Here is a 24,136-nt window from a genome sequence, read left to right on the forward strand (position 1 = left end):
ACAACTACACACCATCAATGACCAGCACATGATCACACACAAATACACACCATCAGTGACCAGCACATGATCACACACAACTACACACATCCAGTGAACCTTACATGATCACACACACAACTACACACAACCAGTGAACCGCACATGATCACACACAACTACACACAACCAGTGAACCTTACATGATCACACACAACTACACACAATTAGTGAACCTTACATTATCACACACAACTACACACCATCAGTGACCAGCACATGATCACACACAACTACACACATCCAGTGAACCTTACATGATCACACACACAACTACACACAACCAGTGAACCTTACATTATCACACACAACTACACACCATCAGTGACCAGCACATGATCACACACAACTACACACATCCAGTGAAACGCAAATGATCACACACAACTACACACAACCAGTGAACCGCACATGATCACACACACAACTACACACCATCAGTGACCAGCACATGATCAAGCATGCATAAACACATACTGCAGAAATACACACTGACAAACCACATAATACTGTACTGTAGTCCCGTTTGAACAAAGTACTTCAGCAGCAATAAACACAAGATTATGCTTGACTTCTGTCGGGGCTACGAACCAAAGGCCCCTAGGTTGTTATCACATTTGTTGGTATAAAGTTACAGGACAGTGATGAGGGAATGGTAACGCGATCCAGAGAGTCATGAGGAGACTGGTCAGTGATGGATGATAGGGAGAAACTGCCAAACTAGACTGAACCTCTCTGCAGACTCTGCTTACTGCGTCCCTGGAGGAGATTATCTCAAGAAACTGTTGGTGGGAACAGGAAAGCCGTGTGTAATTGGTCATTATCATGTCTACCAAACTGTTAAGAGCCAAACACTTCTTGGCAGTAGCACCACTGAGAGTGAGTTGGGCCTTCCCTAAAGAGGATGACCAAAAAGTAATGTAAGGGAAGTCTTAACAGAGTGTGAAGTTGTTCTTGGTGAGTCGACAGCAACCTGAACTGTGCAGAGCGTCTGCAACCTTCAGAACAAGCTGTGTTGTCCGACATGCGGTCTAGTCCTCTGAGTCTTCAGACGCAGCGCAGAGCAGCGAGAGATCAGGAGGTCCTACTTTGTGGAAGAACTTTCACGTGTTTCGTGTGAATTCTTTAATGCCTTTTACAGATCAGAGAACACAAAAGTAATTACACAAAATCAAGTAAATAAAGATCAGCCGATTCACTGAAAATGTAGAAAAAGTCCCTTCTTCGGTCGATCAATGACATAAAAATACTTTTTAGAGTCACAATTTAGTCCTCAGGGTCCAGACTGAGTTCCAAAAGTTTCACTCAGTTTATATTTTCAAAGGTTTTCAGTTGGTTATTCCTGGTCCCAGGAGCACCAGTCTGACCGCCAACCATCACGCGTTAGCCAGCAAGGTCAGGTTGGCTAACGCTGCCGCCCCATGTAAATCTTTGTACCGTCAGTCACGGACAAGAGACACGTACGCCAAGATCTCGTCATGACCACAAACTGGATTTCCTCTGCTTAACAGAAACCTAGCTACAACTTTACCCGTCTCATTACCTTCACGGTAGTGAGATGATTTGTTTATGTGTTCAAATCCTGCGGGATAGATGAGGTCTCACGATGATTCACCGCCAAGAGTTGAAGTCCTGCCTGTGTCTGTGCCATCGACTGTTTCAGAGAACTGGACTGAGCGATTACGAGGTCACCCGTAGAAAATGGACGATTTACTTCTAGTTCCAACCAAATTACGCCAATATACTGGCCATTTTTCCACAATACGGACGCCACCATTTGGACCCAGACGAGATTAGTAAGCAGTGATTGACCCAAGTCGGTCAGAGTCTACGTTTCTATGGCAACTATTGTCGCCCATCTGGAGTGAGCCTGTTGGAAGTCCACACCCCTCCCACTGAAAGCGGGTTCTGAAGAATCTGTCAATCTAACATTTCCAACATTTGAGGTGGGGGCCAGAGGGCAACCCATGTCATCATGACAATTTACTTTTTTTTATTTTTACTTTCTTACTATTCGTGTTCTCGATTGTGAAGGTCAGGCTTGTATACTCTGTTTTTATTTATTTATTATGTAATCGCTTTATGCTCCTTTTTCATCATGTATTTGAGGTGTGAATGATGAAGGATGTTAAACAGTTTGGAGCTCTGTGGCACAGAACAAATGTCCTGTTTGAGGACAATAAAGTTTACCTTTACCTGCTTTTAATGAGGCATCTGGTTGGTCATTTCGTTACCACCCACCGTCAGACCTCACCTTCATCCACCGCCAAGGAACAGAGTCATGGTGTCATCCTGGACAGCCCCTCCTCTTTCCTACATCAATCACGTCACCCGGACCGCATCTTACCCCCCCTCAGTCTGCCCCATCTTAGTCAGCAGGTTCAGCAGCTCGGATCATCACCAGAACCCCCGTCTCCCACCACATCACGCCGATACTCCAGCAGCTGCACTGGCTCCTGGTCCAATCCAGAATCCACTTCAAAATCCTTCTCTATACTTCTAAAGCCATCCACAACCTCTTTATTTGTGTTTTAGCTGGCTTTAAATTGTACGGCGTCCTCGAGGGCCCTGAAGGGCGCTTTGACATCAAATATATTGTCATTAGTCATTATTATTATTATCATCATTAGTAACTTTATTATTTTCTAAGTCAAGCACCACTTTCCTCACTGCAAAGAGGAGAAATCGGTTATTGTTGAACAAATCCCTGGCTGAGCGTCTGAGGGGGGGTTTAGACTCCACACATGCGACTGTCCGTCATGTCTGTCTGCCACAAGGGGGGGGGGGTTGCAGCTGCTGCATGTAGACCCCCCATCACAGACAGAGTTTATGTCTCTGTAATTGTCTCTTTTTAATCAGGAATGTTCATTTTCATTATTGCATCATTCGGTAGATTTTTATGGAAAGGAGTTCAGCTAAAAACCAACTTCTCTGTTTTTCACTGCAAGTCTTCCGGTTCTCTTGGTCCAGTCTGATCTTCCAGCAAGTTGAAAGGTCAAACCCCAGCAGTAAAAACCAGAAGCATTAATTGAACCAGAGAACAGCAGACAAGCTCTGTTTCTCAGAAATTGGGAGTTTTGACTACTATGAGTTTCCATTGGAACAAAGAAAAAGTACATTTTCTGCATACCTGGTACTTCGTACTCTACTCTATACCTCCCGTACTTTTAGAGTGTATTTAAACTGGACACATTTAGTTCTCTTAAAGTGGACTAGAGTTTGTTTCCCCTGATAATCCAGAACAAGTTTTAGTCTGAATCCACCCAAACGGACCCTGATCCAGGACCGGGACCCGCTTTCTGACCCGTCTTTGGAGGTGGTCGTGGTTCATTTCCAGTCGGACTGAACTTCAGTTCGCTCTGAGTTTCCTCAGTCTGAATACAGACCAGACGCAGGGTTCAGGACTCTGTCCGGACCGAACGATTTTCCAGTCTGAAAAGACTTAAACAGCAGCCCTCGTGTTTCTGAAAGGCAACATGAAAACAGGCCTTGTTACGCTGAAATGTGTCCTAAATCTAAAAGAAAGCATTCATAAGTTGGTTTTGTATTTTTAGCACAGCAACAGAGTCAATGTCCTCATTGACAAAAACATTGTTTTCAACTGTAAGTGAATGGGTCTGAACGTCTTTGATCGTGATTGGCTGTGAAGAGACCTGGCTCAGAGAGAGGACGGATTGCTGAGTGACATGTGGAGTGTCACCAAAAGGTAGATCTTCCTTATTGAAGATGCGCCAAAGCTTCACTTAAACATAACTCATGAACTAAAGATGACAAAATAAAAGCTCAAACACGTCATCAGAGGAAGTGCAGACCCCACAGAGATTCACAGAAACTAATGAAAAAAAGCAAAATCACCTGATTTGTTGAACTTAACTGTTTTGTGACTTTTGGGGGGAAATCACAATTAAGCTGTAAACATGACTAAAAACAACAAAACTGAGGAACAGCATCAATCCTCACAGCTTTAACTCCTGGACCCTGATGCTGCAAAGCATTGTGGGATAAAGGTTTGATTCTGTACATGTGTGCAAATTAAAATGTGTGCGTTTGCTTGTGTTATGGAAATCACACATAAACTGTTGGTGTCAGAACTAAAGTAGATTTTTTATCCTAATGCATAAAACCAAACTGTTGCTCATATTTCGTTTTGTTTTTTTTATGTTGCAGCTGTTTGCACCCAGCCAGGCCTCGGCGGGCCGCGTCGTTCACATCTGCAATCTTCCTGAGGGAAGCTGTACAGAGAATGATGTCATCAACCTGGGCCTGCCCTTCGGCAAAGTCACCAACTACATTCTGATGAGATCCACACATCAGGTGCTCCTTTCTAAATGTGTCGCAGGCTTTGGGCTTTGAGTTGGGTTTTAGGACGTGTGGTTTCCTGGAGCTGGTGTTGATCAGCATTCTCTCTGGAGGAAATGACACGTTGGGATGGATCCTTTCTGCAGGACAGTCGGTCAATCACACACAGAGTGGTTCATTCTTGTGTTTCCTCCTCAGGCGTTTCTGGAGATGGCTTATGATGAAGCAGCTCAAGCAATGGTTCAATACTACCAGCTGACTCCAGCCATGATCAACAACCAGAAGCTCCTCATACGGATGTCCAAACGGTACAAGGAGCTCCAGCTTAAGGTAGCGTTGGAGAGCGTGCTGAGCTGAACGCTTCTAACGGCTTGTTCTCACGCTTTAACGTGTTTTATTCTGGGCAGAAACCAGGTAAAGATGTTCTGACGGTCATCAAGGACATCACCTCACAAAGAGAAAGGGAGGAGATGCAGGAACTAGAGCAGTAAGGCGTCTACTTTTGGCTCTGTTTTGGGAATTTGGGGGATTTTGGATGATTTGGAAGAGTACTACTGTATTAAGTAAAAACAGTTTGTTTTTTTTAATATTTTGTGCTCATTTTTTAAGAAATACAAATCAAAGGACTCCAAACAGGCTGGGCTCTGACCTCATCTGCTCACGAAAACTAAAGGATGAGCTGCAATTAAAGGTGAAGATGCCACAAAGAATCGGTGTCGTGGACATGTTCCCATTTGCTTATGTGCTCGTTCTTCCTGCTTTATCCACAAACATTACAGAGCAAAACGTTGGGAAGTTTTAAATACTGACCCGCAGGAACTGTGGATTTGTGGCGATGCAGAAAACGAGCTGCAGTCAGTTTTCCAGCAGCGAGGTTTGTCTTGATGTTGATGTGAAGCTGCAGATTGTCAGGTGGGCTGTGCAGACGTCTGCATGTTTGTTGATGAGGACTGAATTGAGTCTTTTAAAGAAAAGTTGGATCAAAGACGCACAGAGCTCTGGGTCACCACCCAGACAGACAACAGCCAAAGGTGTTCCCGGTGGGGGCTTCAAGTCTGGAAGGACAGAAGTCCTTTATGGACCGTAACACCTTATGTGGTCGTCTTTACATTTTGTATATTTTAGGTGGCGAGATGCCCTCTCCCCCTTCTGCTGCCAAAAATTAATGTACGGCTTTGACTTTCAGTGGAAAAATACTGTAGTAGGTTTTGGAGACCCCACCTCCCCCGACTGGTTTCAACTCCACATGTTCCTTAGAATGCATGAATCCATGTGTTGAAAACAAAGTATAAAAATATGAGAAAACTTTAAAGTATAAAACCTTTTATTTCAGAAATTATACAAAGCCTTCTTTGAGCATAAAAGCCCCTCAAGAGGCAGGCAGGGACAAACAGAAAGAATACTTTAAAAAACATCACAAGAACTCCTTTTTGCTAAAAGCGTGTTTGAGTTTTGCAGTTCTACATGCGTCCTTATGATAATCCTCCTAAGTCCTAATGAAAAATTCTCTCAAAAAACAAAACAATACACTGACCAACAAAAAATTATATGGAAAACCATGAAATTAAGGGTCACCAACCCTGTGCCCCCCCGAGCACCCCTTGTGGCGCCCGCAGGGAATGCTCCAAAAATAGCACTGCTCATATAGTAAATCTATATAATGTGGCGATCTGGGGGTTAGCCCCGCCTTCAGCTGTTAAGACTCATGGGAAGTGGGGAATCTCAGGAGTGTTCAATCGCTCACCATAAGTGAGGGAGCTGTGAGCAGAAGTGAGGTTAATGCTGATTGGCTGGTGGTGGGTGTGTTCAAAATGAACAGACAGATAAGACTGTCAATTAACTTATGTGAGCGACGTTTTCAACAAACCGGAGTTGTGCTTTGCATGGGGCACGGGTAGCAGATTCTGACATGTCCAGTGGGGCCGCTATTAAGTAAGAGGATAGTGAACTATCCTCTTACTTACGTTTGGTTTGGGTGTTGATGGTACCCTTGAGAGTGACCCTGCTAGATTAGTTCCGGCTCTCGGAGAAGACGCCACGCAGGCATAGAGCAGCTGCAGTTCTCAACTCTATTTACCGCATAAAAGCGTAAATATTGAGAAAAGCATGCCGAGAAGATACCCAGTGTCTGACGAATATGAGGACTTGAGGAAGACACTTGATTTTGTGCTGGAAGAAATCAAAGCTATAAAGATTGTTCACGGACAAATTCTGGATGCTATCAGAGAGGTGAAGCAGGTCCGGGCTCTGCAGGAGCAGTGCTTCAACAGGATGGATATAATCGAGAAACGAATGGATGACCGAGAGCAGATCTCCAGATCTAACGACGTGATAATCACCGGATTGAAAATCAAACCCTGGTCATACGCGCATGCAGTGACCGCCGGGAACGGTGAGGAATCCGACGAGCAGGAGACGAGCTCTGTGGAAAAACAAGTGGAGGACTTCCTTAAGTCCAATGGAATTTCTCTGGACACCAACAATGTGGAGATCTGCAGACCGCTTCCCAGGAGAAGAGACACCGACAAACCAGCAATCCTCTTAAAGTTTGTCAATCGGAAACACAAAGCAGCTTTATTGAAGCAAGGAAGAAATCTGAGGGGAACCAACGTTTTCATGAATGAAAACCTCACGAAAAGGAATGCCGACATCGCCAGAAGAGCACGTTACTTGAAAAAGCAGGGGGAAATTCAAGGAACCTGGGTAAAAGACTGTAAAATTTATGCCAAACTCTGTGGCTCCCCTGAGCAGTCCAAGGTTGTTCTTATCAGGAGCCTGCAAGATTTGGAAAAATATTTACCCACTACAGTCTAAACAAGGGATATGTGAAGATGCTGGTCTTATGAGATGAAGAGACAAACTCTACTATCCATGGCTTCTAAAAAAAACAACACTTTTTCTACAACAATCACCCGCAACCACAACTCTCAGAGAGATCTGAATGGTGAGCAAACCGACCTTCAAATATTCAGTGATAATGACAACAACCTTCAAGACATCGACCCTGATCAATTCTTTTCCACTGTTAATATGGACTGCAAATATTACAGCATAGATGACTTTAAAAACTCTGTTAACCCAGAAGAAAAACTGTCAATCATTCACTTTAACAATAGAAGCATGTATACCAACTTTGAAGACATCAAGGACTATTTACAGAACATCGGGCATTCCTTTGATATCATAACCATATCTGAGACTTGGTTCAGCCGCGACAAAGACGCTGACTTTGAATTGGAAAACTATGAACTTAACTATGTGAACAGAGTAAACAAAAAAGGTGGAGGAGTCGCAATATATGTGGAAAAAAATATGAAGTTTACGGTAATTGATAAATTGTCTGTCGCAGTGGATGGAATACTGGAATGTCTTACAATTGAAATATGTAACAATTCAGGGAAAAATGTCATGATAAGCTGTGTTTATAGGTCGCCAGGGTCAAGCTTAGAAGTGTTCAGTGACTGGATGGAAAAGATGTTTACCTCTCTAAATAACAAAATATTATACATCTGTGGAGACTTCAATATCGATCTGATAAACCCCAGCAAACATAAAGCAACCGACGACTTTATCAGCAGAATGTATGGAATGAGTTTATATCCAACCATAACAAGACCCAGCAGAATCACTACTCAAAGTGCTACTCTTATTGATAATATTTTTACAAATAATATAGAATGCACTCATATGAGTGGACTAATGATATGTGACATAACTGATCATTTACCAGTTTTTGCACTATTTGACATCAATGTGAAGACAAAGAAAATCATAAAAGAACCAGTCTACAAAAGGTTCAGAAATGAAAAAACCATGAATGCTCTAAATAATGACTTATCCAGACAAAACTGGAACTCTGTGTACAGAGAGAAAGAAGTCGATATTGCTTATAAATGTTTTTTTAGAAATATTTAGCTCACTTTACAATAAGAACTGTCCAATTTATAAATTCAAGAACAAATATGCCAAATGCCCTTGGTTAACCAGCGGTCTACAAAATGCTTGTAAAAAGAAAAATAACCTGTATAAAAACAGAGGACAAGAGAAACTGAACAAAGTCGTATAAAAATAAACTAACTGAAATAACACGTTACAGTAAAAAAGTGTACTTCAATAATCTACTGAATGAAAATAAATACAACGTAAAGCGAGTTTGGGAAATATTAAATAACATCATTAAAATTGGGACAAAAAAGCGAACTTATCCAGATTACTTTACAGATGAGAAGGGTCAAAGCTATGACATCAATGAAGCAGCAAACGGTCTCAATAACTACTTTGTAAACGTGGGTCCAGAGTTGGCAGCGGAAATTCCAAAATGCAAAACTAGCAAAGACAATAACCCACCCATCGACAGGATCCCACACTCAATCTTTCTCTCTGATGTGAACGAAAATGAACTGATATCAATTGTGAATAATTTCAAAAGTAAAAACTCAAATGATTGTGAGGATATAGATATGAAGGTGGTGAAAAAAGTCATTCATAGTGTAGCTAAGCCTCTAACATACATATATAACTTATCATTACAAACTGGGAGATTCCCAAACCAAATGAAAATAGCCAAAGTGATTCCCATCTATAAGAGTGGAGACAAACACCAATTTACAAACTATAGACCTGTTTCTCTTCTTCCACAATTCTCAAAAATTTTAGAAAAAATATTCAATGATAAATTAGCTTTATTTATTGAAAAATATAACATTATAAATGAAAACCAATATGGTTTTAGAGGAAATAGATCAACCTCATTGGCTATCATTGATGCTGTGGAGGAAATCACAAATGCTCTGGACAAAAAGAAAAATGCAGCTGGAATTTTCATTGACTTAAAAAAAGTATTTGACACTCAATCATGACATCCTACTTGACAAACTGGAAGTGTATGGGATAAGAGGACTAGCGCTAACTTGGGTCAAAAGCTATTTAACGGGAAGAAAACAATATGTCAAGATTGATGAATATATATCAGAAACCAAAGAGATAAGTTGTGGTGTCCCACAAGGATCAATTCTGGGCCCGCTGTTATTCAATATTTACATAAATGATATATTCAATGTTTCAAAGCCTATGAAACTCATATTATTTGCTGATGACACAAACATATTCTATTCTACAGACAATCAAAGGGAACTTATAAAGGTGGTGAACACAGAGTTAGACAAAATAAAATTATGGATGGATTACAACAAATTATCTTTGAACCTAAATAAAACCAAAGTGATGTTTTTTGGAAACTACAACACAAATAAAGAGCCCTCAATTGTAATAAATAATGTTTTAATTGAACGTGTTACAGAAATCAAATTCTTAGGGGTTTTTATCGATGACAAACTAAATTGGAAGCCTCACATCAGACACATACAAACTAAAGTCTCAAAAAGTATTTCAATCGTAAATAAATCTAAACATATATTAGGATACAACAGTAGATATTTATTGTACTGCTCCTTAATATTACCATATTTCACCTACTGTATAGAACTTTGGGGGAATAATTACAAGAGCTCACTACATCCTCTCTGTCTACTTCAAAAACGAGCCGTCAGAATTGTACATAAAGCCGGATATCTTGATCATACAAACAATCTATTTTATCGATCTAGACTTTTAAAACTGCATGACCTTGTTGATTTTTACACTGCGCAACTTTTATACAGAGCCAGTGGGAAATCGTTACCATCCAACATCCAAAAACAGTTCTTAGAAAATGAAGGAGGCTACAGACTGAGGGGATGTAGGAACTTCAAGATCAAATTGATAAGAACCACAAAAAAAAGTTTCTGTGTGTCGGTGTGTGGCACTAAACTTTGGAACGGGTTAAGTAATGAGCTCAAACAATGTTCAAATATTCAAATATTCAAGAAAATGTATAAAGAAACTCTTATTTCAGGATATGAAGATAAGAGGATTAGAGGATCAACAGGTGTTTGAATAATTCCAAATGCATGTGTGAACTTGATTGTGGTGAAATAATCAAAGCTCTTTTAATTACAACCAATGAGTGTTACATTGTAATGTGCAATAATGATTACTGAAATGTTTAAATTACAATCAATAAGCTATTGATTTTATTTACTTGATCTGCAATGTGTAGCAATAATTTCTGGTTTAATCTTATCATGTGTTCTAATGATAATCAATTATTATTACATATCGGTACAGTTACTGTTTACTGAAATCATGAATGAATGTTTTCTGAAGATCATCAATCATTTCTAGGCACTGGATTTTGTTTCTTGAAGAGAATCTATCTGATCAGAACCGGATTTAAAACTCTGTAAAACTATCAAATGAATGAACTCAGTAGGGGTGGGGTTATATAAGCTTGCTTCTTCCCACTCCTTTTCAAGCAATATATCAAACTCTACTTATACTTCAGTTAATGATCACTGTATTTAATTAAGCAAATGTGATTTAAGTGACATTTTTGTTTTGTTTTCTGTCTTTTTAATCTATGCATTTCATCATTTCTGTAATGAGTTTGATAAATGTGTAAAAAAAAAATTTATTTCTTTGACTACAATGCTTGAAATAAATCAATAAATCAAATCAAATCAAATCAAACTAAGACTCAGGCGCAATGGTACATGCCTGGTTAGTAGGGGGTGGTGATTCAGTGCTTGCTATTAGTAATTGTGGCACTTTAGTTCTGCTATCGTGAAATATTTGGCAGAGTATGGAACGGCCTGAAACTTGCGAATCGGCGCTCCCGCCTTTGAGAAAGAGGCGTGTGTGTGTGTGTGTGTGTGTGTGTGTGTGTGTGTGTGTGTGTGTGTGTGAGGAGGAGAAGGGTGGGGGTAGTGGGTGCAGGTTGCGAGGTAAAACGGCGCACGGAGACTATTGTGCAACACCTGGATCATCGGGGGCTTAAATGACTCAGCTCATTCTAATGATGTATTTCTTTACTAATTATTGCAGATTATTATCCCAATTATTTTTAATACTTGTCTGTATGTTCCATATCCATTTATTTTTACGGTTGTTTAGTTGGTGATAGTAACGTCTAAATACAGACAGCAGGTAATGCAGGCTGGATAACAGCTACACTTTTTCAGACCATAAATAAACAATCGATCATTTGTTTATTAAAGTATTGAGGTTTTTGGAGGATTTTTACTGTTGGTGTTGCACAAAATTAGGAAAATGCCAAATATTTTTGGAGTAATCCCAGTGATGAGACCTAAACATGACTTTCACAATAACAGGTTTTTAAATAATCAAATCCCTCTGATACATTTCACAAAGACACACACAGGACTAGAGACACACACAGGACAAAAGACACACACAGGACAAAAGACACACACAGGACAAAAGACACACACAGGAACAGAGACACACAAAGGACAAAAGACACACACAGGAACAGAGACACACACAGGAACAGAGACACACACAGGACTAGAGACACACACAGGACAAAAGACACACACAGGACAAAAGACACACACAGGAACAGAGACACACAAAGGACTAGAGACACACACAGGACAAAAGACACACACAGGACAAAAGACACACACAGGAACAGAGACACACAAAGGACAAAAGACACACACAGGAACAGAGACACACACAGGACAAAAGACACACACAGGACAAAAGACACACACAGGACACGAGACACACAGGACCAAAGACACACAGGACCAGAGACACACACAGGACAAAAGACACACACAGGAACAGAGACACACAGGACCAAAGACACACACAGGACAAAAGACACACAGGACAAAAGACACACACAGGAACAGAGACACACAAAGGACAAAAGACACACACAGGAACAGAGACACACACAGGACAAAAGACACACACAGGACACGAGACACACAGGACCAAAGACACACAGGACCAGAGACACACAGGACAAAAGACACACACAGGACATGAGACACACAGGACCAAAGACACACACACACAGGACCAGAGACACACACAGGACCAGAGACGCACACAGAACCAGAGATGCACACAGGACCAAAGACACACACAGGACAAAAGACACACACAGGACCAAAGACACACAGGACCAGCGACGCACACAGGCACACACAGGACCAAAGACACACACAGGACCAAAGACACGCACACAGGACCAAAGACACACACACAGGACCAAAGACACACACAGGACCAAAGACACGCACACAGGACCAAAGACACGCACACAGGACCAAAGACACACACACAGGACCAAAGACACACACAGGACCAAAGACACGCACAGGACCAAAGACACACACAGGACCAAAGACACGCACAGGACCAAAGACACGCACACAGGACCAAAGACACACACAGGACCAAAGACGCACTCAGGACCAGAGACACACACACACACACACAGAGACACACACAGGACATGAGACACACACACAGGACCAGAGACACACACACACACACAGGACCAGAGACACACACACAGGACAAGAGACACACACACAGGACCAGAGACACACACACAGGACCAGAGACACACACAGGACCAGAGACACACACACAGGACCAGAGACACACACACAGGACCAGAGACACACACACACAGGACCAAAGACTCACACACACAGGACCAGAGACACACACACAGGACCACACACACACACAGGACCAGAGACACACACACAGGACCAGAGACACACACACAGGACAATAGACACACACACAGGACCAAAGACACACACACAGGACCAGAGACACACACAGGACCAGAGACACACACACAGGACCAGAGACACACACACAGGACCACACATACACACAGGACCAGAGACACACACACAGGACCAGAGACACACACACAGGACCAGAGACACACACACACAGGACCAAAGACTCACACACACAGGACCAGAGACACACACACAGGACCAAAGACACACACAGGACCAGAGACACACACACAGGACCAGAGACACACACACAGGACCAGAGACACACACACACACAGGACCAAAGACTCACACACACAGGACCAGAGACACACACACAGGATCAAAGACACACACAGGACCAGAGGCACACACACAGGACCAGAGACACACACACACAGGACCAGAGACACACACACACAGGACCAAAGACTCACACACACAGGACCAGAGACACACACACAGGACCAAAGACACACACAGGACCAGAGACACACACAGACAGGACCAGAGAGACACACACAGGACCAGAGACACACACACACAGGACCAAAGACTCACACACACAGGACCAGAGACACGCACACAGGACCAAAGACACACACAGGACCAGAGACACACACACAGGACCAGAGACACACACACACAGGACCAGAGACACACACACAGGACCAGAGACACACACACAGGACCAAAGACACACACAGGACCAGAGACACACACACAGGACCAGAGACACACACACACAGGACCAGAGACACACACACAGGACCACACACACACACAGGACCAGAGACACACACACAGGACCAGAGACACACACACAGGACAAGAGACACACACACAGGACCAGAGACACACACACAGGACCAGAGACACACACAGGACCAGAGACACACACACAGGACCACACACACACACATGACCAGAGACACACACACAGGACCAGAGACACACACACACAGGACCAAAGACTCACACACACAGGACCAGAGACACACACACAGGACCAAAGACACACACAGGACCAGAGACACACACACAGGACCAAAGACTCACACACACAGGACCAGAGACACGCACACAGGACCAAAGACTCACACACACAGGACCAGAGACACGCACACAGGACCAAAGACACACACAGGACCAGAGACACACACACAGGACCATAGACACACACACACAGGACCAGAGACACACACACACACAGGACCAGAGACACACACACAGGACAAGAGACACACACACAGGACCAAAGACTCACACAAGACCAAAGATGCACAAAGGACCAGAGACACACACACAGGACCAAAGACACACACAGGACCAGAGACACACACACAGGACCAAAGACTCACACACACAGGACCAGAGACACGCACACAGGACCAAAGACACACACAGGACCAGAGACACACACACAGGACCAGAGACACACACACACAGAACATCACACACCAAGCAGAAATGAACATATTGCTAAAAATGATGTCAGGAGTTCAGCTCTAAAAAAAATGGCAAAAGAGCAAAGAAAACAGAATAATTTAATATATCATTTCTAATTATTAATATTTACTGGCTTTGTTTGTTCATCTTTGCATAATTTTGACAGAATATATTTATTATTCTGGATTAACATTCCTGTCTGTTTTTATTCATATTTATGTTTAAAAAGTTAGAGTTAAGTTAAAGTTTTAAAGGTTTAAAAGTGAGGTGCAGTGAGGTTGATGGCTGGTGAGGCACTGACTCCTCTGGATTCACATTTACAATCAAAGAACTAAATATTTCCCCATTTATACAACAGCAGGAAACAGCTTATAAAATACCCACAAGAACATGTTTGTTCTTGTGGGTTAAAAATGTTTGAGAACATTTCTTTTATAGACATGGATAGAACACTCTTCCTGAATATAAATTATTCATATGTACTGTAAACAAATTAAAGTACACAGTTGTGTTCAGCACACATTTGACCATCAGTAATTATTTCTGGTATTTTTCCAACTTCTAATTCTGGAGCTTTAATCAGTGTTGTCAAATGCTGTCTGTGAAAATGATCATAAAAATAAAATAAATTATTTTACTTACATCTTTATCCACTTACTCCCATGTTATTTTTAAAAAACAAATATTGAAAAACATGTTTTACTTTTTGAGTCCATGTGTTGATCCTTCTCCACAAAGATCTCTATGATTTGTTGGAAAGTCTTCCTTATTTTCCTTTATTTTATGAGTTTCTCCCTCTCTCAGACGACCTTAGTCTGTTTCTGCGGCACCAGCATAACTATAAAGCAGCTGTCAGCTCACGTCTGCCCCCTGCTGGTGAGGCCTGCCTCACCTACAGCCTTTTCTGCGGGCCTGTAGCTGAGTTTTCAGCTCACGTGTCTGTTAACATTGAGCCCAAACAGACAGGAGGCACAGCGCTTCAGAGCCTCACCTGGAGTTTCCACTCCGTCTGTGATCACACAACACTCAAATTCGGCGATTTCAACCTCAGAAACTGTGGAAAACGTGTTGAGTTGACTGAAAATGTATATTTAACACAGATCAGTGGAAAATAGTATTTACTTAATTTACCTTTTTCTATTTTATCAGGATTATGCCAGGTGAGGCTGTGACTCACTTGCCTCATCTGACCTCACGTCACTGAGCTTTAGTGTGTTCAATAAATGTTTATCTTGTTCGGCCCGCAACCTAAAGTGAGCTTGACCCCCCCTGTAATACGAGTCTAGAAAAGTCATGCATTTTTTTTTTTGTAAAATGAGCAAATAAAAATAGGGCACACAAAAGGATGTCATCAAATTGTATTTGGGCTCACAAACGGGACCTGTTTTTAGTGGCACCCTTCATACCACTTAGTGCCCATGAAATAGCCCTCAGTCTCAAAAAGGTTGGTGACCCCCGATTTAATCCTTCGCCAACGTTTCACTCAGTGATGTTTGTGGATAAAGTCATTAGGCAGAAGTAAACCGGCGTGACGAGCACATAAACTAAAGGGATCATGCCTGTCACATGTTGTGGCTTTTCTTCTTAGATTTCATGAGCTCAGAGCCCACCATGTTTGGAGTTTCTCGCTTTTGTAGTTCATAAAAAGAAAAAAATCTGAACAAAGATCCCCGTTAGGTTTGTTTTTTATTGAACAGAATCCGTAGGATGAGGAGGTTCAGATGTCACATCGCATGTTGGCCTTTCCTCCACAGCTTCATGCTGGAGAGGCCGCGCTCTCGCAGCCCCATCAACCACAGTCCCCCCTCCCACAGCCCCAGCTTTGCATCATGCGGCTCTGCTCACAGCCCCCCAGCAGCACTGTGCAGGGGTCCGGAGAGGAATGGGCTCGGCCCCCACCGGAGCTCTTGGGTTTGGCCGTCCCACGTGAGGAGGAGCGAGGAGGAGAGGGATCGGGAGGATCCCTGGAGAAACGGAGGCAGCGTGGATGACGATCTACCGAACGGACGAGCTGCCGCCCGGCGGAACACCTACCAGAAACACTCAGACTTTGGAGACGGAATGAGGGACAACAGAGAGCGGCCCCCCCGGGGCAGCCCGCAGGGCTTTAGCTCCTACAGGAGCCTGGAGGATCATTTCTACTCTGAGCAAATGTACAAGTCAGAGAAGTGTCTCAGGCCTTCATACCCCCGGCATGACATGAAGACAAAGAGGAGGGACGGAGGCGATTACCACGTCCGCTACAGACATCCGGACTTTAACTTGGCTGAGGAGCCACCATGCAGACCTGCAGAAGGTTCACCAGGGAGGAGGAGTAAGAGGTCCAGCAGGAGGCAGGAATCTGCAGAGAAGCACGAGAAAGAAACAGAAAACAATGTAAGTGACGTTCTCACAGCACAAAAGTCGGTCCTGCTCGGAATGAAATCAGTGTTTTTTCAGGAGTCCGGGTCAAAAGAAAAATCCATTTCACCACAAGAGAACACTAAAACAAAAGAGGAAGATGGAGACGCTGTGAGTTTGGTTTCCTGAAACACACTCAGACTGACTCGGACCGGAACATCTCTAACGCTTTTCTTTCTCCAACCTCATAGAAGAAACACCAGGAAAGTGGCGAAGACACCGATGAAGAGTGCTGGTTTCCAACCAACATGGAAGAGCTGGTCACTGTGGACGAAGTAGGCGGAGAAGATGACTCCATCATTGAGCCGGACCTCCCTGAGGTGGAGGGTTTTGCATCCTGCCCCAAAGAGACCGGAGTGGAGGCGTCAGTGGAGAAGCCTCCAGCACCGCCTTCCTTAGAGCCGCAGGAGATTCTGACCCAAAAACCGGAGCAGGAAAACTCCGGTGAGGAAACAGGAGTCCAAACAGAAGCCTGTGTGAGTAACAAAGAAGGTGATGAAGCAACCGCATCCAGCCCTGAAGAACAGAAAGCAGAGCCAGAAGGTTCTGGGCCGCCGGTCACACACTTCCCCAGGGAGGACCTCAAGGCTGCAGTGGAGGAGATGTGCTTAGACGACCATACAGAGCCGCCCACTGAGCCGCAAGAGGACACCATGGAAAACCCCGTCTGCTCACCAGAGGACAGCCAAAACCAAGAAGAACAGGCCGCAGAACTAATCCATAACAAAGATCCATCAACAGAAGAAAGTCCTCAAAAAGGTACTTCTTACCAAGAACTCAAGGTTTTACAGAAACACTGACAAACCTGACGCCCCTTAGTCCCAGCTGTCCTTACGGGTGGGTCCGGCTGTCTGCGGGGGAAAATGCTAAAAGCAGGTGACCCGCACAAAACATGACGGTGGTGGACCTCTGATTAAATCCCTATAAGAAATGTTCATGCACATTTCTTCTACTTCCATGCGGCGGCGACAGGTCGCAGAGGACACTTCTACAACACGTAAGGGGGACGTTGGTGAGACGCAGGCCGGTCGCACAGATTTGTCTTTTTTTAGCCCCCCCAAATTCTGCAGCCTGTAGGAGTCTGTTAGAGCTGTTCACGTGAAACGTGCACGCTCCTCGCTGCAGCCTGACTGTTAAAAATGAGGAAATGAGCCAATCAGAGTGTAGTTTGTGTGGGCGTGGTCACCCCATGTGTACAGCATTTGTGGTATGGCGTCCTGCATCACCTGCACGTCATAAGTATTATCCTTACCAATACTTCCCACACACACGACAATGGTACCATCCATTTTCATGACGCCCCTTGAGGTGGCCGTATGAGCCTGAAGGAGACTGGAAGACACACCTAAGCTTCCCTTAAGATGCATCCTCCACGGCCCTCCATGGACCCTGACAACCCAAAAACCGGGTCAATGAACCCCCCATGTGCGGGCATGTGACTAAGACATAAGCTAAGGGTTTCAGAATTTGACGGTTCTCCATCCTGTTCTCATCTCGTAGAAATGGAGGTCCCTGCTTCCTCTGCAGCCCAGGACAAAGCTGTCAGCGAGCACAGCATTCCTCTGGGTAAGCAGACAAAAACCATCCAGAAACACGAAGACAACACAAAGGCAAAGGACTGTTTCTGTGCTAGTGGGGACCAAACAACAGGGACTGGATTAAGCCTCCAGATGGTGACAAACTGAATTTATTCTATTTAAGGAAAGTTCTGGTTTGAGAAGCATTGAAGATGCATGTGTGAAGGGCTGAACAGGGTTAACACGTTAAACATGATGCCAGATCCAGGCACTTTCAGACTAAGGAGCGACCTTTCAGAGGCTTCTGTGGGCAGCTTGTGAGCTGCACCCTGGAGGGTGGTGTTATTGGGATTAGCGGTGATGAGATGTGCCACCACACGGCTTTAGAGAGGCCTCACTGCAGAATGACAACAAAGACCACAGGAGCAGAAGACGGGCCAAGGTTTCAGTACCACCTCTAAGTCATGAATGTCTCTGGGAATGAATCCAGCCCCCCACAAAGCCAGACTTCCTCATATTACATGACAGTTTGGTCATTGATGCTATAATGAAACTGTGTTTTGGGTGTTTTTAACATGTTCTTGCTGCATTTTTCTGATATGTAACAAAAATGAAGCTCAAAACCCCATATCTGAGTATTTCGTGATTCAAGAGCATGTAAAAAAATGCCGTTTGAACAAGCCTGCAGCACGGACGTGCGTGCTAAAATCGGCAGGCCACAAGCTTTCTGCTCCGCCCCTTTCTGCTCATCCACCTGCAGACCAGTAGATCCATGAATATCTTTGTTTTCCTGGTCTGAGTTGGAGTCTGGATCAGAAATGGACGGCTGGATAGCTCTCATATTGCTATGTTGGGGTGGCCTTGGTGCAGAAGTAGAGCGGTCGACCTCTGATCGGAAAATCACAGGTTTGGTTCCCACCTTGCCCGTTCATGCTTGGAACCAAACCTTGGGCAAGTCACTGAACCTGAAGTTGCCTCTGGTGGTTATAGGTTGGCGCCAGTGTTCAGCAGTGTGTGAATATGTGTGTGCGTGACGGCCAAATGAGACTGTGAAGCGCTTTGAGCCTTTAAGGAAGGTGGGAAAGCGCTAAATAAGCAGCACATTTACCGTTTTTCTGCATCACTCATGTTGTCGGCTGTGATTGGTCCTTTTTATCTTATAGGAACATAAAACTACAGTACCTCAATCCACATGGTATTTTCCCAGATGGATTATTGGTTTATCTCATTTTGAAGCCATTTTTAATGGAATGGTTCATTTGTTAACAACTTGCCTCTGACCGATCAATTTGGTTGGATCAGGAATAAAAATCAATTGATCAATTGATTGATTAATTGTTTTACCCCTGCTGTAAACTAGTGGGAGAGAGTGTAATCAAAGGGATGATGGGAAGTCAGGTTTACTCCATGCCAACAGTCCCGCCCTCCACTCAGAGGGGAATCACTCATGAACTCCTGCCGCTCTGCAGAAACTATGTCCTAAAAACAACACAGGTTCTGGGATTTTGGCTAAAAACTGCATCAAGATTAAAAGACGACTCAGAAAAGTTAGGAAATGGGTCAATGGATGACCGTTGTGGGGGATTCAAGCTTTGTTCACAGCTCACACAAGCCTTCTGTGCATTTGCAGTGGTGCAGGATTCTTTTTGCTTGGATCATGTGACCTCAGCCTGAAACGTGATTCTTCTCCTCACTGTCAACAGGAGTGGAGTTTATCGTGCCGAGTTCTGGCTTCTACTGCAAACTCTGTGAACTGTTCTACACCAGCGAGAGCGCGGCCAAGACCACGCACTGTCGCAGCACCGTGCACTACAAGAACCTGCAGGTGTGCTGCACACTGCCACGCACGCCTGTTCCTCTGGAGACACACATGCACACACACACTCCGGTATTCAGATCAAACCTAGAGAATGGGAACACCAACCCTCATAGATGTAAACTGAATGTTTGCAGATTTCTGATGTTCAACTTTCAACTTTGATTTCTTATCATGTAACAACAAAAAAGAGGTTTACTGGTTTGGGAGTTTTTCTTGCTTATTTTTTGTTGTTTTGTGAACTAAAGTCTTGTTTTTTACTGAAGATCAGCTGATATATTATTGTTATTTATCTATTTGCCTAAACTGTTAAAAGAACCAAAAAGAAAAGACATCAAGAACAGAATCCATCAGATTATTTTGCACAAGCATGTATCCATGCCTCCATGCATCAATGCCTCCATGCCTCCATCCATCCATGCATCCATGCCTCCATCCATCCATGCCTCCATGCATCCATGCCTCCATCCATCCATGCATCCATACCTCCATCCATCAATGCCTCCATGCCTCCATCCATCCATGCATCCATACCTCCATCCATCCATGCCTCCATTAATCCATGCCTCCATCCATCCCTGCCTCCATCCATCAATGCCTCCATGTATCCATCCATCCATGTCTCCATGTCTCCATCCATCAATGCCTCCATCCATCCATGTCTCCATGCCTCCATGCATCCATGCATTCTTGCATCCATGCATCCATGCCTCCATGTATCCATCCATCAATGCCTCCATGTATTAATGCATCCATCCATCCATGCCTCCATGCATCCATGCCTCCATCCATCCATGCATCCATACCTCCATCCATCAATGCCTCCATGTATCCATCCATCCATGCATCCATGTCTCCATGTCTCCATCCATCAATGCCTCCATCCATCCATGTATCCATGCCTCCATGCATCCATGTCTCCATGCCTCCATGCATCCATGCATTCTTGCATCCATGCATCAATGCCTCCATGTATTAATGCATCCATCCATCCATGCCTCCATGCATCCATGCCTCCATGCCTCCATGCCTCCATGTCTCCATGTCTCCATGCCTCCATCCATCCATGCATCCATACCTCCATCCATGCATCCATACCTCCATCCATCAATGCCTCCATGCCTCCATCCATCCATGCCTCCATCCATCCATGCCTCCATCCATCCATGCCTCCATGCATCAATGCCTCCATGTATCCATCCATCCATGTCTCCATCCATCCATGCCTCCATCCATCCATGCCTCCATGCATCCATGCCTCCATCCATCCCTGCCTGCATCCATCAATGCCTCCATGTATCCATCCATCCATGTCTCCATGTCTCCATCCATCAATGCCTCCATCCATCCATGTATCCATGCCTCCATGCATCCATGTCTCCATGCCTCCATGTATCCATCCATATATGCCTCCATGTATTAATGCATCCATCCATCCATGCCTCCATGCATCCATACCTCCATCCATCAATGCCTCCATGCCTCCATCCATCCATGCCTCCATGCATCCATGCCTCCATCCATCCATGCATCCATACCTCCATCCATCAATGCCTCCATGTATCCATCCATCCATGCCTCCATGCATCCATGCATCCATGCCTCCATGCCTCCATGCATCCATGCATCCATGCATCCATGCCTCCATGCATTCTTGCATCCATGCATCCATGCCTCCATGCATTCTTGCATCCATGCATCCATACTTCCATCCATCAATGCCTCCATGCCTCCATCCATCCATGCCTCCATCCATCCATGCCTCCATCCATCCATGCCTCCATGCATCCATGCCTCCATCCATCCCTGCCTCCATCCATTAATGCCTCCATGTATTAATGCATCCATCCATCCATGCCTCCATGCATCCATGCCTCCATGCCTCCATGTCTCCATGCCTCCATGCATCCATGCATTCTTGCATCCATGCATCCATGCCTCCATGTATCCATCCATCAATGCCTCCATGTATCCATCCATCAATGCCTCCATGTATCCATCCATCAATGCCTCCATGTATTAATGCATCCATCCATCCATGCCTCCATGCATCCATGCCTCCATGTCTCCATGCCTCCATGCATCCATGCATTCTTGCATCCATGCATCCATGCCTCCATGTATCCATCCATCAATGCCTCCATGTATCCATGTATCCATCCATCAATGCCTCCATGTATCCATCCATCAATGCCTCCATGTATTAATGCATCCATCCATCCATGCCTCCATGCATCCATGCCTCCATGTCTCCATGTCTCCATGCCTCCATGCATTCTTGCATCCATGCATCCATGCCTCCATGTATCCATCCATCCATGCCTCCATGTATCCATCCATCCATGCATCCATCCATCCATTCCTCCATGTATCCATCCATCAATGCCTCCAGGCCTCCTTGCATCCATGCATCCTTGCATCCATGTATCCATGCCTCCATGCATCCTTGCATCCATGTCTCCATGGTTACATGCATCCATGTATCCATCCATCCATGCCTCCATCCATCCATGCCTCCATCCATCAATGCCTCCATGTATCCATCCATCAATGCCTCCATGTATCCATGCATCCATCCATCCATGCCTCCATCCATCCATGCCTCCATGCATCCATGGCTCCATGTCTCCATGCCTCCATGCATTCTTGCATCCATGCATCCATGCCTCCATGTATCCATCCATCCATGCCTCCATGTATCCATCCATCCATGCATCCATCCATCCATTCCTCCATGTATCCATCCATCAATGCCTCCAGGCCTCCTTGCATCCATGCATCCTTGCATCCATGTATCCATGCCTCCATGCATCCTTGCATCTATGTCTCCATGGTTACATGCATCCATGTATCCATCCATCCATGCCTCCATCCATCCATGCCTCCATCCATCCATGCCTCCATCCATCCATGCCTCCATCCATCAATGCCTCCATGTATCCATGCATCCATGCCTCCATCCATCCATGCCTCCATGCATCCATGCCTCCATGTATCCATCCATCAATGCCTCCATGTATCCATGCATCCATTCCTCCATCCATCCATGCCTCCATCCATCCATGCCTCCATGTATCCATCCATCAATGCCTCCATGTATCCATGCATCCATGCCTCCATCCATCCATGCCTCCATGCATCCATGCCTCCATGCATCCATCCATCAATGCCTCCATGTATCCATGCATCCATCCATCCATGCCTCCATCCATCCATGCCTCCATGCATCCATGCCTCCATCCATCCATGCCTCCATGCATCCATCCATCAATGCCTCCATGTATCCATGCATCCATCCATCCATGCCTCCATCCATCCATGCCTCCATGCATCCATGCCTCCATCCACCTATGCCTCCATCCATCAATGCCTCCATGTATCCATGTCTCCATGCCTCCATGCATCCATGCCTCCATGTCTCCATGTCTCCATGCCTCCATGTATGCATCCATCCATGCCTCCATGCATCCATCCATCCATGTCTCCATGCATCCATCCATCCATGCCTCCATGCATCCATCCTTCCATCCATCAATGCCTCCATGTATCCATGCATCCATTCCTCCATGTATCCATGCCTCCATCCATCCATGCCTCCATGTATCCATGCATCCATTCCTCCATGTATCCATCCATCCATGCCTCCATGTATCCATCCATCAATGCCTCCATGTATCCATGCATCCATTCCTCCATGTATCCATCCATCCATGCCTCCATGTATCCATGCCTCCATGCATCCTTGCATCCATGTCTCCATGGTTACATGCATCCATGCCTCCATGTATCCATGCCTCCATGCATCCTTGCATCCATGTCTCCATGGTTACATGCATCCATGTATCCATGCATCCTTGCATCCATGCATGCATGCATGCCTTCATGCATCCAAAGCAGCCTTTACAAGAGCGTTCAGTTTGGGCTCCTGGCTTCAGGCCAGCTTGGACGTCTGTCTTTCC

The 24,136-nt window shown here is 44.6% G+C and overlaps 1 protein-coding gene across 1 annotated transcript in view; it reads left to right on the forward strand.

Moving 5' to 3' along the window:
• The window catches only part of rbm20 (RNA binding motif protein 20), a 63,103-nt gene that overhangs the window by 37,442 nt on the left and 1,525 nt on the right, over window positions 1-24,136 (forward strand). Inside the window, exons 5-13 of the mRNA XM_023955558.1 lie at window positions 1,364-1,434; window positions 4,207-4,353; window positions 4,537-4,668; window positions 4,746-4,825; window positions 16,199-16,820; window positions 16,884-16,955; window positions 17,036-17,603; window positions 18,345-18,410; window positions 20,065-20,186. Coding sequence (XP_023811326.1) covers window positions 1,364-1,434; window positions 4,207-4,353; window positions 4,537-4,668; window positions 4,746-4,825; window positions 16,199-16,820; window positions 16,884-16,955; window positions 17,036-17,603; window positions 18,345-18,410; window positions 20,065-20,186 — 1,880 coding nt within the window. The remainder of the gene's footprint in view (window positions 1-1,363; window positions 1,435-4,206; window positions 4,354-4,536; window positions 4,669-4,745; window positions 4,826-16,198; window positions 16,821-16,883; window positions 16,956-17,035; window positions 17,604-18,344; window positions 18,411-20,064; window positions 20,187-24,136) is intronic.

This window comes from Oryzias latipes, chromosome 1, assembly GCF_002234675.1.
Source record: "Oryzias latipes chromosome 1, ASM223467v1".
Lineage (NCBI taxonomy): Eukaryota > Metazoa > Chordata > Actinopteri > Beloniformes > Adrianichthyidae > Oryzias > Oryzias latipes.